Raw genomic sequence first — 16,586 nt, forward strand, 5'->3', positions numbered from 1 at the left:
GCAATCCTAATTAGACAGTTGAGACTGTCGAGCATTTACATTCTTATCACATTCCTTTCGACAACACCAAAAATAATAAGTCAGTAAAGCATCTAGGTAGAGCGAATACTCTTCAAAAAGCTAAACACCGACAACCAGACCTAACAAGAGATTTAGTGTCGAAAATCTTTGGCCTTTATATGTTCTTGATGAAAGTACAACAAGAAAATCAAAAAAGTTACACAAAAGACATTCATATGTACAATCAATTACAGGATATAAATCCAAGAAAAATATAAATGCAGACGGGGAGGTGATCAAAACAATAGCATTACCGAAAGCTCATCTGATAGATAAATAGTGTGCTCGTAAGTAGCTATACCTCTTTACGTTAGTAAATTTGTGTAAGCCTCTAGACCTTGGCTAGATAAGCAGTTCCTGAGTTTGTCTAACGCTCGATTCTCTAGCTGTCGGACCCTCTCTTTTGACAATCCAAATACGTCACCAATTTGTGCCAAGGACTTCTGTTCTCCGTCTTCAATTCCATAACGCAATCGAATAATTCGCTTCTCCTTAGGGGGAAGAACACTTAGAAGATTACGCACATGCTGCCTCATGAGATCTTTCGAAACACCCTGTTCAGGGGTTTCAACCTTAGGGTCTGCGGTGACCGCCTGCAAACGTAAATTAAGAGCTGATTTAATCATCAAAATTCCTCTTTTATCCTTATCAGTGAACCAGATTTTGTTTACGGGTAACGGGGAAGTTGATCTGTTAGATTATTGTTTTTCTCCAAAATAAATTTCAAAGAAACAAATCAATACCTGGAAGGTGGTAGCTTGATCTGACCATATTGGCCTTTGCATAGAGAGGGGAGTTTTTGTGGTAACTAGCAGTCTTTCCAACTTCTCAACAGTAAAGCCGACCTGTTTTGCTATCTCCTCATTTGTTGGTTGATGTCCCTCTTTAATGAGAACCTCCTTAGCATTTTTCACTTGTCGTAGGGCATTATACACATTCTCCTGTAAACAATATTTGTATTATAAGAAAGGACTAGTTTTAGTGCAAATAAGTGGAGTACAGCAACAGAATTGAGGCTGAGAAAGGTAACAAGTTAGGTATTTACCGGTAAACGAATCGACTTAGAATGGTGAAATATAGCCTTCCTAACTGATTGTCTTATCCACCAGTATGCATATGTAGAAAATCTGCAACCTGCATGAGGCTTGAATTTCTCTAGGCTCTTTATAAGGCCTTTACTTCCTTCCTACAAATTGAGAAACATACAATGTTTAGAGTTACTTCTGATAGAGCATGGATGATTGGTCACACATACCAGGGAACAATTGGCATCACTTAGACGTACATTCAACAGAAGTAATAAACATCAAAAAAGGAAAGAGAATCATTTTGCACTCCATATTCTGTGCTGGATTAGTTGGATAATAGAACACATCCTTCTTCAGATTATCTTGTACTAGAGTATATATACTGGTGGTACCAGTTTCAACCTATGTTTTGTTTCTATATTCATTAATCTAGAAACTTATTCTCAAGTTTTTACGCTTACCTGCAATAAATCCTGAAGGTTCATACCCTTCCCCTGATAATTCTTAGCCACATGCACCACCATACGAAAGTTGGAATAGATCATTTTTTCTCGACTTCTATGACCTGAATGCAGATGCAACTGCAGAGTCGCACAAGACATCCCAACAGCTTCAGCCCATTCAACTACTGTTGGTTCACGATCAAATTGAGACTGAAGCCTCTGCTTCACTTCCTCTAATCTTGTCAACTCCTGTTCAATAATACATAAGTAGCACAAAACTGAATTTTAGTAATCTATCAAACAGTGTCAATATACTTGGTGTGTAAGTGTCTCAACGACATACCTGAACTTGAATGAACAATTCTTTTTCTTCCTTTGCAGTCAAAAGTTGTCTGGCCTCAGCACCCGACAGGAAAAGCCGGAGTGGATCACTCAGATCAATGAGTGACGTTTTGTGATGCCTGTCTGTTGTCCTTAAACTAGAAATCTCATCTCCCAAGGGAGCCGACTTAGGAGCTCTGCGTTTCTTAGATTGCCTCTCAAGAAGCCGTGTGGATCTCACTATGTTTTCTTTCTCTGGAGGAGATATATCATTCATTCCAAAACTGTAAGAGGGCTCAAAATTAATGAAAAAGAGTAAAAAGATGATGCATAGAGAAAGGAGAATACTAGACAAAAGCATATAATATCAGGTAAGAACCAAACCTTGGAATCAATTCATTAGCATTGTGTAAATTTGAATTAGAATCCACAATTAAAGAGGCAGCTTGTTTAGAGACCAGTACAGCTTGCTTAGCAAGCGCAAGTAAATCATATGCTTTAACATGCAGCTCCTCATCCGTGTCGGATGGCATAGATTGCATGTCCAAGGACGAAACTCTATTTTCCCTTTGCGAGGGCGGTGATCTGCAATAAAAATTGGCACAAACACAAGTTGAGAGACTGAAGACTGTACAAAGGATTAAAAGGTCATATTCTCCAAACACAAATGCTTAATGAAGTGAAGTGAGTGACAGGAAATGGGCCTGATTTATCTTACAAATACCATAAACCAGGAGAGTAAAGCAACTGGCGTTCAAAGTCTTTGAGATATTTGTCAGATCCGTGCTCTTTCTTTTCTTGATTGAGTGATGTGTCATTATCTATCTGTGTCCTATCCAATGCTGCCTAAACAAGCAAAAGTTAAAATCCAACAAAATGGACAGAAAGGATTTTGCTGAAACACTATGATGCATAAACAAGAAAGCGAACCATACACTTGATCATCAACTGTTCGTAGATGAGTTATGTGTCAAATCCAAGTTGCATAAGATAAAAACTTTCAGCAAGAGTTGTCACATTGTTCAATCATCACCTCTTAAAGTTGTATAAGATAATATAGAACCGACAGGAAACTAATAAAGCCTCACCTGGTATGGTTTTTCCTCACGTAAGTGCAATAAGGACCTAAACTGATCACGCTGCTCTTGCAGGACGGAGGCAGGAAAGTGTCTAGTTGTCGATGTTGTTTGTACAGCGGTAACTGCAAGAGCTGCTTGCTCATGAAGGACCGCAACTGCAAAATCAAAAGGTAAACTGAGTAACCGTGTCTCCCAATGTAAAGGCTATTAGAAAAAGCTAACAGTCATCAGTTTAAGTATGAGAAACAAAAAATACGGAACAATGACCTATATTTCAATCAAGGACCACTATTTAACTATCCAGTATGAAATAAAACATGAGCTAAGAAACTTGGTTTTGAAGTAAGTAAAGTTTCCCAAGATTCCCCACTGCTAAGACACTTATCTGAAATCAATCAATGCATTGTGAATTGCAGACACGGGTACCAGTTGTACCTACATAGCACGTCAGGATGAAAGGATTGGAGTTACATTTCCAGGAATGTGATTCATGTAGGAAATGAGAATCACAAACCTACCTTCCTTGGGTGTTCTATCATGTCAGATAGTCCTATATCAGCCAAAATCCGCATACCAAAACACGAAATTTCAATGGGAGATGCATTGATTCCAATCCGGCTTTCCAAAATGTCTTTTAACTCCGACTTTAATTATACATTAAGGAAAATGTCCCCCCTCCTTATATCTTAATTATGGTAAGCTATCTTCTAATACACATCCTCATTTGCTTTGATTTTCATTCATCACTAATTTTTTAAAACACATAAATCGATAATAACGATCTCATAAATTAGATTCCTGGGGAAGCAAGCTTAGAGAAATCTATAACCAACCCATATCAATAAATTATTTCTAGTTCAGAGTTCAGCAAAGGGTTTTCTTCTAAATTCTACAAAACCCCAAAACTAAAACCTTTATCTAAAAAAAAAAGAACATGACAAGTAAAGAGTAATGAAACAGATAAAACCAAACAGAAGAGAAATTGTGGGTAGTGTGATAATACCAGAGAGAGGATGAGCATTTCTCAGCTGATGTTTTGAAGGTATGAATGGAGGAGAAGAAAGTAAATTTCGACCTGCCTCCATTGTTGGTCTTCTTCTTCTACTTCTGATTCCTTTTACTACATGAGATTTCGTAAGATGCTACTAGTTCAGTGCCAGTGCTATTTCAGTTACGAGTAGATAAAATTTGTGCAAACACTTCCAAGCCTTTCAAAATCAGAAGTCACTTCTCTAGAAGATGAGGTTACTGTATTATAAAAAGCTGGGGTACCCGCTAGTAAACCAAATTTTAAAAATTACGGAATTAGGCCTTTCGCCTTTGCAATACGGGAAAGTCTGGCCCCTAGTTAACAATTCGGGATAACGAGAGGAGTTCGAGACGGCATATGTTTGGAAATTATACGGATTCGGATAGGTTGGATTCGTTTAAAAAGTCCGTCAACAGTACAAAATACGGCAGTAGTTCGGAACGGCAGACGTACGTGTATAATTCGTTTTACAGATATGAGTTTGGAATTGAAAATTCGGCATACATCAAATTAATCGAAAGGACATTTTTAGGATTATGGTGAACACAAAATATGATATTTGACCAAGTTTTATATTATATAGATAATTCACAAAAGATCATTCAAAAACAAACAAACAGCTCACTGGTTGGAGTCTTACTCCGCAACTTCGAACGAATTTTAAGCAAATCCGAATTATTCACGAAAAATTCGAATTTCTTATATGATGCACATATCTGGTTCGGTATTCCAATAATTCGGTCGTATCATATGAATTCGGACAGTTCGGTACGATTCAGGAATCATTCGTGAATGATTCGTCAGAATGATTAATTAGGGTCTGGCCCGATCCCTACCTGAATCCAGCCAGTCGGACTGACAAACCAGCTAGACCCAACAATATAACTATATCATTATAAATTTTGGTGGTAGGGATTGAACCATGATTTCCTCCTCTATCAATTAGTTTTTTTAGATAAAATAAGAATTTATTCCAATTAGGAAGTTTCAGAGGGCAATATCCATGTTCAACAAAGGAACAATCCAATGAGAAAAATTACAATACTCCTCGAGTTTTTCATTTCTAATTCTTTTGAGATGTTATTGTTTCTTCCAACTTGAATTACTCTCCAAGATTCAAAAGTAGATAAATGCGATTTACTTCTCTAATAAGCTTTTTTATTTTCCAATCTGATAGTAAAATGATTTGTTGTGATATATTGAATTACAACTTCTGCATCAGCTGCAATGGGTATCTTGTTGATGTTTGAGTTTTATCCCAACTTAATGCTTCTTGTGATGTCATCTCTCTCATGCTTCTACATTAGATTCCAATTGCATATGTTCCTTTACCCCATCCATATCCACCTACACCATCATACATGACCATGCCAGTACCCGAATTGTCAGTGAAGTAATCAAATGAAGCATTAACATTAATTTTAAATGCATTAGTACTCCTAAACACTGCAGACGCTGTTAATATTAATATGTAAACACAAAATTGGCCGACTAGAAATGACATGTTCAATTTGATCAAAATTATTCAAGTGAAAGTTAATTTTAGAAATAGAGTTGATAGGCTTGAGAAATTTATCAATTAGGTTGAATGGTGAAGACTACAATAACATGAAATGAGGTGCCCATAGGCTCGCAGATCAATTAAATTCCCTTGGGTTGACCTTACTGAAAGCTAAATACTTCTCCGATGGTTGTTGTTCTTGCTTCATATTTGTCGTAATTATTAACAATTTTTCTTGAAAAGAACCTGTCCAAATATCTAGATGGGAGCCAACTTTTCCATATATTCAGAAAATTGAAAACAAAGTAGATCATATTATAGCTGAAAAAGTAAAGATAATTGTACCAAATTTGGCCAACTGCGTTTGGCACTTGTGCAGTTTTAGTCTGCATCCCGTCACTGATCTTAAATTATGATAACCGTTTCAGCAAACGTGATTTAAATTCATTTTTGTCGAAGCATAATTTTTTGAATCCACCTCATTGATATTTTTGAATCCTCAAGTACACGAATTGATTTGATCAGTACGCGAACTGGTCTATTTTAAGAGGTTATTAGGCATTTTTTGTAACTTGAATATAGGAACTGATTTGGAGAATTAGGGAACTTATGGATTCGAAAGGTTTCTGAATTCCGAGACGACAAATTGTTCACAGACTGTTGTGGACAGTTCCTAACTGTTTTAGTACTGAGAGTTATTGAACTCCATGAGTGCTTGATAGCTCCAGAATTACAACTTTGTTGGGGCTAACCACTTGGTGAACAAAACTTTTTTTGACAAATATGTTGTTGCATATTCGTATTTATAATGCAACAACTTCTCAAATGCTTGCATGATCAATCTATGATGAGAATTTGAGATTGCTTGGGATCAAAGCAATTGGTAAACATGGGAAGTAGTTCACGAACTCAAATTTGATTGTGAGCTACCTATCCTTGTTCATCATTGTTAATAGATTACTCTCTGCAAACTAGAATCTCAATCCTTAAGACTATGTGTCATAAGTTTCTTCATGAGAATGTATTAGGTTACGACTTTTAAAGTCTTTGCTGAGGAATTCTTGAAGCCCGATCAGACTATCTTATGCCTGATATTTCTTGATATCCAGAATCATATCCTGATTATCGTAATTCTTATCCATTCTAAACGTCCGTCTCTTCTGCTACACGACATCCAAGAATTATCGATCAAGGAATAAGGCTGATAGAAATTAAAAAGTACACTTCGTCTCAGGCTTTGTGACTCCACAAGTATCATTTATTTTTGATTTATTTTGTGAGGTAGAATTTGTTAGAGCACTTCTCGTTCAAACTCGCATGCGTTGCTATCTCAAGCATGTTTGTCAATGTTAGTGATCAAAACTATAAGTCTTGATTTCTAGTCTCTTATAGCTAAGTCTCGGACTAGGATAATAAGTGTAGTTGAGCTCAAGGAATTCATGGCGATTCATCATACAAGTGGAAGATCTACTCAAGGAACCGGTGGAACTTCTTTAAAAAAAGGTATGTGGAGACTTGAACTTATCTGTCACTCAAAAGTCTATTTATTCTCCTACTCTTTGAGACAAAAGTCGTATGCTATATATATAGACTATATTATACACATTTGGTATTTCGAGCCGAGTATACCTCGCCTATCTATATCTCAAAATATGTGTTGGTAAGCTTTTCGCTTCGACCAAGTTTATCTTTACCTAGTGACGAAAGTCATGAATGTTTCAATCACTTTGGAAATTGCTTTGAGGAGAAATAGTGTAACAACTATATAACGTCCTCTAAGAATGTTTCAATGATTGGAATGAGAGTTTAGATTACATAACCAATGGATTCCTTGAACCGAAGTTCTCGAACTTTGTTGATCAAGAGAACCGGAAGTATGGCAACTGCCAAGTCCGCGAAATCAGTCTGGGAACTGCCGAAGTTCTCAAACCCGAGAATTTCTGCTGGAGTTGACAAACTACTTGCGTGAGCCAAGTTCGCGAACCCAGTCCGCGAACCGGCGAAGTTCTCAAACCCGAGAATTTCTGCTAGAGTTTGTAAACTTTATCCGGTGTCTTAAGTCCGCGAACCTAGTCTGCAAACTTTAGAAGGTTATATATCTAAAGATGATTTCTGAACTTAATCTTAAAAGACTAAGGAATGATTTTGCAAACCGTGGCTATTAAAGTTCATGAACCGATTCGAGTGAATCAAATCATCTTTGCTTCAATTGTGTCTTGTGTAGTTACATAAGATTTCCTTGCAATTGAAAAACTCTCTTAACTAGTTCATTTGAGTCATTTGAGCTAGTTATGGTGAAGAAGAACATGGTTGGTATGAAATGATCATATGGTTAACCTTTCGGTTAAACTATTGTTGAACCAACAATGCACACGTTTGGGTACGGTTAACAAACCTAGAAGCGTGCAGTTCATTTGTGTATAACAAGCTAAGTTTTCGATCTAACGGTTGAGAAATATTAGCTTGAATCTAAATCAGGTTTTCATCTAACAGTGGATATTGATTGCTTTGTAACTAAGGCAAAACCCTGATTTGAAAGGCTATATAAGGGGACATCTAGCAACTCTGCAAAAATAATCCCCACACCTTACGTGTGATACTAGTTTGCGTGTTAGAGTCGATTCTCCTTTAACCTTTGGTTTTCTTCTTCTAAAACCAGGTTAACGACTTAAAGACTTCATTGGGATTGTGAAGCCATACCAATACTACTTTTATTGTAGTTGTGTGATCTGATCTTGCATCTTCTATCGTAAAAGTACAATCATATTGATTGGCTTGAGATTGTTTGATTTCTCCGATAAGAAAGATATAAAAAGTAATCACAAACATCTTCGTCTCATTTTTTGTGATTCTGTAACATCTTGTTTCGCTACCATACGATTAAGATTGTTGTGAGGTGATTGATTAATCTAGGCTGTTCTTCGGGAATATAAGACCGGATTATCAATTGGTTCCTGTTCACCTTGATTATTATCAAAAGACGGAACAAAAACTTTAAGGTTTTTTTTCTGTAGGAGACAAATTGATTCTTTGATAGACTTGTCTGTGTGAGACATATTTGTTTATTGTTAAAGCATGAGATTTTGGTTCGTAACAACTCTTAGTTGTGGGTGAGATCAGCTAAGGGAATCAAGTGCGCAGTATCCTGCTGGGATTAGAGGCGTAGGGAGTACAATTGTACCTTGGATCAGTGGGAAACTGATTGGGGTTCAACTATAGTCCAGTCCGAAGTTAGCTTGGAGTAGGCTAGTGTCTGTAGTGGCTTAATACAGTGTGTATTCAATCTGGACTAGGTCCCGAGGTTTTTATGCATTTGCGGTTTCCTCATTAACAAAATTTCTGGTGTCTGTGTTATTTCAGTTTCCGCGTTATATTGTTTATCTTTATAATTGAAATAATACAGGTTGTGTGTTTAGATCATCAATTAGATTAATCCAACCTTTGGTTGTTGATTATCATTGATTGATCCTTGGACATTGGTCTTTGGTACCGTCTAAGTTGTTCCTTGTGTTTGATTACAACTCGCTGATTTCTATTAGCTTGAGTAAATCAAAATAAGAGAGAGATATTAACTCCTTAAGATACTTTTACCTAGATTGAGTCTGACTGTCTAGTTGATTCTCTAGAATTTGTTTCGGAGTTAGTCCATACAGATTGCTAAGCGAAATATTGGGTGTTGTTGTTAGACCCCCGCTTTTTCAAATGGTATCAGAGCAGGAAAACACGTTCAAGACCTTACAAGTCTGTGTTTGTAGCGATCTGACTCTATGGACAGCTGTACTATCTTAGTTAACGTACCACCAGTCTTCGATGGCTCAAACTACCTATGGTGGAAAATTGTTGTGCGTACTTTTCTTTAATCGCGTGATTTCCAATCATGGGTTTATGTTGTCAATGTCTATAGGTTCCAGTCGTTATAGTTGAAGATGCTATCATGCTTAAAAACATTGGTACATATATTGCTGCTGAGTCTCTTGCTGCAAAGCAAAACTCCGACGGCTTGAATGTCATCATGCATGCCATTACCCCAGATCTTCGACACCATGTGGCTTCTTGCTCCACGTCTAAAGATGCTTGGGATACTTTAGAAACTGTATTTGAAGGTAACACCAACGAAAAGGAATCTAAGATTCAAAACCTTAATTCCGAATGAGAGAACCTTCATATGGCAGAAGAAGATTCATTTGATGAATTTTATCACAAAATGTCTGAAATTGTTAATGCATCCTGTGTATTGGGTAGGACTATTCCTGAAAAGGAAATTGTGATGAAGATTCTCAGATCGCTGCCATCTAAATACGAATCTAAAAAACATGCCATCGTTGAGGGAAATAACCTTAATACTCTTTCGCGAAATACGCTTGTTGGGAAGCTTAAAATTTTCGATCGCGAAATTAAAGATAAACATAACGTGTCTAGTAGTCATATTACTACTACTGATGGAAAATCTCACCGCCCTCATCTGATTAATAAAAAAAATGAGAATTTCTTTATTTCTACGTTGTCTCTGCTTATACAACAACTTAAGAAAATTCTTAGACAAAGTAAAAGAAAGTCTCAAAAAGAGGTTCAATTAATCAAAAAGAGGGATAAGAGAGTTCTAAAAAACTGCACTAGCGAAACTAGTCTCTTGTCCTGTAAAAGTATTCATACTCTCAATGATCCATATTTCAAGGAGAATAAGATAACTAAAGCATGGATGAATACTCTTGATTATGATCCTGAGGATGAAAACCATGAATGTTCTTTTAATCTCTTTGCTGAAAATCACAATCGTGATCCTTATACGACATGCCGAATTATTCCGTCCATGTATCATAAGTTGTGTCAGCAAATGTCACCTGACTTTGTATCACTCCCTAGTCATCTTGACAACAAGAGTGATACAAAAAGACACGAGATGCTACCAAAAATTTCGGGTTCCTTGTGTAACAATCAGGATCATTTTAGCACAAATAGTCAAATGTAGTCCTTCTCTGCTAAATGCTGTGTGCAAAAAGGGAAGAAGAAACCTTCTATGAAATCCTTTTTCTCTCAAACATTGATTTCTAGAACAGTGCAGGACTTGCGCAATTCAACATTCAAGTTCCTCAAAACTGTGATTAAAAGGGAAAAGAATGATGTGCATAACTCTTTTTTAAAGAGTAAGCATAAACTTGATTTAGCAAACAATTCCCCTCTTCATGAGAAATATCCCAGTCCTATTGGATTGGAATGATCTGTAATCTTGTTCCTCATTATTCTCTCGTCTGTTCCTCTTAAGCAAGAATCATGATTTTCAAGAGGGTTGTAATGGAATATGTTTGTTATTCTCTAGTTTATTCTTCCCTAGTACCGTTGACTGTTCATGTACGGTTTCTGACTCTTTAAAAGACGTTTTCTGAAGATAACCGAATTCTGTTAGGGTTTGGTTAAAGGTCGTTTTTGGAATTTTTCCATCTTCATTCCTTTAAAATGAAGTTTCTCCTTTTTCTGAAGGATTATTTCATTTATCTTCTCTATCATGTCCTCCTCTAGCCTTTCTAGCAAAGAAAGTGATGTATGGACTGTTCTATTTTCTTCAAAGAAGATTCGGTTTGATTCTTATGATAACAAAATGTGTTATGACAAGAGTATCTCATCCTCTGATGAAATTCTTTCTGTCTCACAATTTGATAAGCTCTCTTTAACCATGAATCTCGTTTTGGAGCAAGTACGTGGCCTGAAAAGCGAACTCGAAGCTTCCTCCAAAAGACTTGAAATAAAGATGGATAATCTTGAATCTAGGATTGATCTAATCGAATATGAGCTTGACGAATATAGGGAATACGAGAAGAACCTTCAAAGTAATTGAAATGCATCATAAGAGTTTATCATTGTTTCCTAGTATGTCTTCTTTTTGAATTAGTAGGAAGAATAACTAGTGCTTTGAATAGCGATGATTGTGACTACACATAGCTATTGTTTTCATCTTCTTGTTTTTAGCTTTATGGTTTAAAATTCTAAAATTTTTTGGAGGATGATGTTTTGTAGTATTTAATCTTTATGATTTGTTATGTTGCAATTTTTTATGGGATATTGGTGTTTACGTCCGTGAACTATGTTGTCCCATATTTTGTCAAAAGTAAAGTCGTTCATGATCGGTATTCGTTTATTGGTTTAGGGATGAATAGACTTTTGACATTTACAAAAGTTAAGCCTATATTGTCAATCTTTGACGGAAGATAGGTTAAAATCTTTTGTATCCAAGGATTATTGCTATCGTATATGCTTGTGCAAAAGAATGAATCCTTGTGTATTCCACGGTATTGATCTTCATTGATCCATCTTTTTGTATTACCGTGAGGCTCCGTAATATATCTTATGTTGAGCACGATACAACCAAGTTGATTATTTTTGATTAGCTTTGTTGGTTGTTACGTGAGGTACTTTATGTTGAGCATTCTAGAACTAAATTAATCATCTTCTTGGTTATTTAGTTATTACTCCACAAGTTCTCTTGTGTTGAGTACATGAACGATTAAACCAATCACTCTCTTGTATGGTTATCTTAGTCGTTGCTCCGTAAGTTCACTTATGTTGAGCAAAATGAATTAAATTGGTCACTTTTATGGTTGATTTGATTATGTATTCCGATTAAATTAATCATGGGTTTTCTTGTGATTAATTTGATTGAGTTTTGGATATAAAAATCATTCTCATGGTTTTGGTGTCCAATAAAAATCCTTCTTTTCTCTTGAAATTAAGGTCGCTCGTTGTTGTTCTTTCGGGAATGACATCAAATGGGGGAGAGTTCTTTTGAACTTGTGCTTAATGGTCATGTCTTGAGGGGTGTGCGGCTGTGGAATTTTAGAGGGGTGATCTTGTATCTTTAAACTCCTTGATAAATGTTGTTAGCTTCGGCTATATGATTGCATCTAAATAAGATGATGTGTGTTTCTTTCTCTAAGTCATGAAATGTCTCTTATGGAAATTTCATTATGATCCCGTTCTTGTACCTTTGCCAATTTTATTGACAAAAAGGGGGAGAATTAATATGTAGTTCACACTACAAATACATATGGTTTTCGGATCATTGTGTAAGGGGGAGTGGTTTTCATGTGAGATGGAGTATTGACTAAGGGGGAGTGATACATATCACCATAGTATTATTGTTGAAGTTGTGATACAATTGGACTTTGACACTGTGTAATAATACTATGACACTGTATAACAATGATCGAGACCGATTTTTTCTCATTGTTATAGCTACAAATCTTCATCAACGACGGTGCTAAACTTACAACCTTTGGGATCATTGGAGTACTTGGAAATGACGAAGATTTCGAGGAATGTTGAAGATTAGACATATGGAATAGGAGCTACTAAAGTTTCATTATATTTTTTGTATTCCATATGTATTGATAGTTTATCACTAAAATTGACAAAGGGGGAGATTGTTAGAGCACTTCTCGGTCAAACTCGCATGCGTTGCTATCTCAAGCATGTTTGTCAATGTTAGTGATCAAAACTATAAGTCTTGAATTCTAGTCTCTTATAGCTAAGTCTCATACTAGGATAGTAAGTGTAATTGAGCTCAAGGACTTCATGGCGATTCATCATACAAGTAGAAGATCTACTCAAGGAACCGGTGGAACTTCTCGACAAAAAGGTATGTGGAGACTTGAACTTATCTGTCACTCAAAAGTTTATCTATCCTATGTCCTACTCATTGAGACAAAAGTCGTATGTTATATATATAGACTAGATTATACACATTTGGTATTTCGAGCCGAGTATACCTCGCCTATCTATATCTCGAAATATGTGTTAGTAAGCTTTTCGCTTCGACCAAGTTTATCTTTACCTAGTAACGAAAGTCATGAATGTTTCAATTACTTTGAAAATTGTTTTGACGATAAATAGTGCAACAACTATATAGCGTCCTCTAAGAATGTTTCAATGATTGGAATAGGAGTTTAGATTACATAACCAATGAATTCCTTGAACCGAAGTTCTCGAATTTGTTGATCAAGAGAACCGGAAGTATGGCAAGTGCCAAGTCTGCGAACTCAGTCCGCGAACTGCCGAAGTTCTCAAACCCGAGAATTTCTGCTGGAGTTCACAAACTACTTGCGTGAGCCAAGTCCGCGAACCTAGTCCGCGAACCGGCGAAGTTCTCAAACCCGAGAATTTTTGTTGGAGTTTGTAAACTTTATTGGTGTCTTAAGTCCGCGAACCTAGTCTGCGAACTTGAGAAGGTTATATATCTAAAGATGATTTCTGAACTTAATCTTAAAAGACTAAGGAATGCTTTTGCAAACCGTGGCTATTAAAGTTCATGAACCGATTCGAGTGAATCAAATCATCTTTGCTTCAATTGTGTCTTGTGTAGTTACATAAGATTTGAAATTGAACAACTCTCTTAACTAGTTCATTTGAGTCATTTGAGCTAGTTATGGTGAAGAAGAACATGGTTGATATGAAATGCTCATATGGTTAACCTTTCGGTTAAACTATTGTTGAACCAACATGCACATGTTTGGGTACGGTTAACAAACCTAGAAGCGTGCAGTTCATTTATGTATAACAAGTTAAGTTTTCGATCTAACGGTTGAGAAATATTAGCTTGAATCTAAATCAGGTTTTCATCTAACGGTGGATATTGATTGCTTTGTAACTAAGGCAAAACCCTGATTTGAAAGGCTATATAAGGGGACTGAAAATGTGGGGGTCTAACAACACCACCCAATATTTCTCTTAGCAATCTGTATGGACAAACTCCAATATACTTTTTATGAGAATCAACTAGACAGTCAGACTCAATCAATAAAAAGATATATCAAAGAGCTTATATCTCAATATCTCGATTTGATCTTTACTCAAGCAAATAGAAATCTGCGAGTCTTTATCAAGGAGAGATAACTTGGACGGTACCAAAGACCAATGTCTATGGATCATTCAACAACCAAAGGTTGGATTTCCAATTGATGATCACGAACGCACAACCTGTATTATTTCAATTATATAAAATATAATGCGGAAAAGAAATAACACAGACACCAGAAATTTTGTTAACGAGGAAACCGCAAATGTAGAAAAACCTCGGGACCTAGTCCAGATTGAATACACATTGTATTAAGCCGCTACAGAAACTAGCCTGCTCCAAGCTAACTTCGGACTGGACTATAGTTGAACCCCTATCAATCTCCCACTGATACAAGGTACATTTGTACTCCTACGCCTCTGATCCCAGCAAGATACTGCGCACTTGATTCCCTTAGCTGATCTCACCCACAACCAAGAGTTGTTGTAACCCAAAATCACAGACTTGATAAAACAGATCTGTCTCACACATAAAAGTCTATCAAAGGATAAATCTGTCTCCCACAGATAAACCCTAGGTTTTGTTCCGTCTTAAGATATAAAATCAAGGTGAACATGAACCAATTGATAATCCAGTCTTATATTCCCGAAGAACATCCTAGATTAATCAATCACCTCTCTACAATCCTTCCTGACTACACAAGCGGATTGTCGCGGAATCACAAACAGTGAGACGAAGATGTTTGTGACTTATTTATCTTTCCTATCGAAGAACTCTCACGATCTCAAGCCAATCAATCGATTGTACTCGTACGATAGAAGATGCAAGATCAGATCACACAACTACGATAAAGTAGTATCGGTCTGGATTCACAATCCCAATGAAGTCTTCAAGTCGTTAACCTGATTTTAGAGAAGAAAATCAAAGGTTAATGGAGATCGACTCTAGCGAGCGCACTAGTAGCACATATGTGTGGGGATTAGGTTTGCTCAATGCTAGATGTCTCCTTTATATAGCCTTCAAATCAGGGTTTTGCCTTAGGTACAAAGCAATCCTTATTCACTGTTAGATGAAAACCTGATTTATATTCAAGCTAATATTTCTCAACCGTTAGATCGAAAACTTAGCTTGTCAAACACACTTGGGTAAACGTTTACTGGGTTCGTGAAAACCATGCCCAAACGTGTACGTTCATGTTGGTTGAACATAGTAACCCAAAAGGTCAACCATATGAGCATTTCATATTAACCTTGTTCTTCTTCACCATAACTAGTTCAATTGACTCAAATGAACTAGTTAGAGAGTTGTTCAATTGCTATGAGATCTTATGTAACTACACAAGACACAATTGAAACAAAGATGATTCGATTCGATTCGATTGAATCAACTCATGAACATTATAGCCACGGTTTGCATAAAGCATTCGTTAGTAATTTAATTTTTCTTGTTCAGAGCATATCTTTAGATCATAACCTCTTAAATTCACAAACAAGTTCACGGACTTAAGTTAATCGGTTGAGTTTTCCAAACTCAACAGAAATTCTCGGTTCGAAAACTTCCGCCAGTTCGCGGACTGGGTTCGCGGACTAAGAACACAAACGAGTTTTGGAAAATCCAGCAGAAATTCTCGGTTGAGAACTTCCGACAGTTCGCGGACTGATTCTGCGGACTGGGTTCGCGGACTTGGCAAGCCAATTCCACAATCCTCCCGATTTCTCTTGATCAACAAAGTTCGAAAACTTCGGTTCAAGGAATACATGGTTATGTAATCTAAACTCTCATTTTAATCATTGAGACATTCTTAGAGGACGTTATGTAGCCGTTATTCACAGACCGGTTCACGTCAAAGCAATTCTCAAAGTGATTGAAACTTTCATGACTTTTGTCACTAGGTGTAAATAAACCTGATTAAAGCGAAACGCTTTACCAACACACGATTTCGAGATAAAAGATAAGCAATGAATGCTCAGCTCGAAATGTCAAGTGTGTATGATCTAGTCTATATAGCATACGACTTTTGTCTCATAAGAAGTAGGAGATAGAATAGATAAACTTTTGAATGATGGATAAGTTCAAGTCTCCACATACCTTTTTGTTGATGAAGTTCCACGGTTCCTTGTATAGATCTTCGTCGTTGTATGATGAATCGCCATGAAGTCCTTGAGCTTAACTACACTTTTCCTATCCTAGTCCGAGAGTTAGCTATGTATGCTAGAAATCAAGACTCATAGTTTTGATCACTAACATTGGCAACCATGCTTGAGATAGCAACGCATGCGAGGTTGACCGAGCTATGCTCTAACAATCTCTCCCCTTGTCAATTTTAGTGACAAAACTAT

At 36.6% G+C, this 16,586-nt stretch overlaps 1 protein-coding gene across 1 annotated transcript; it reads right to left on the bottom strand.

Moving 5' to 3' along the window:
- Positions 1-117: 117 nt before the first annotated feature.
- On the bottom strand, positions 118-4,152 carry LOC113309283 (RNA polymerase sigma factor sigF, chloroplastic-like). Its single transcript, XM_026557710.1, has 9 exons — positions 3,935-4,152; positions 2,941-3,086; positions 2,571-2,698; positions 2,237-2,437; positions 1,875-2,136; positions 1,550-1,780; positions 1,106-1,246; positions 804-1,001; positions 118-653 (listed from the first exon to the last, which is right to left on the bottom strand). Exons 1-9 carry the CDS (start codon positions 4,014-4,016, stop codon positions 366-368), a joined length of 1,677 nt encoding a protein of 558 aa, XP_026413495.1. The 5' UTR covers positions 4,017-4,152; the 3' UTR covers positions 118-365.
- Positions 4,153-16,586: the final 12,434 nt, after the last annotated feature.

Source organism: Papaver somniferum, chromosome 9 (assembly GCF_003573695.1).
Source record: "Papaver somniferum cultivar HN1 chromosome 9, ASM357369v1, whole genome shotgun sequence".
NCBI lineage: Eukaryota > Viridiplantae > Streptophyta > Magnoliopsida > Ranunculales > Papaveraceae > Papaver > Papaver somniferum.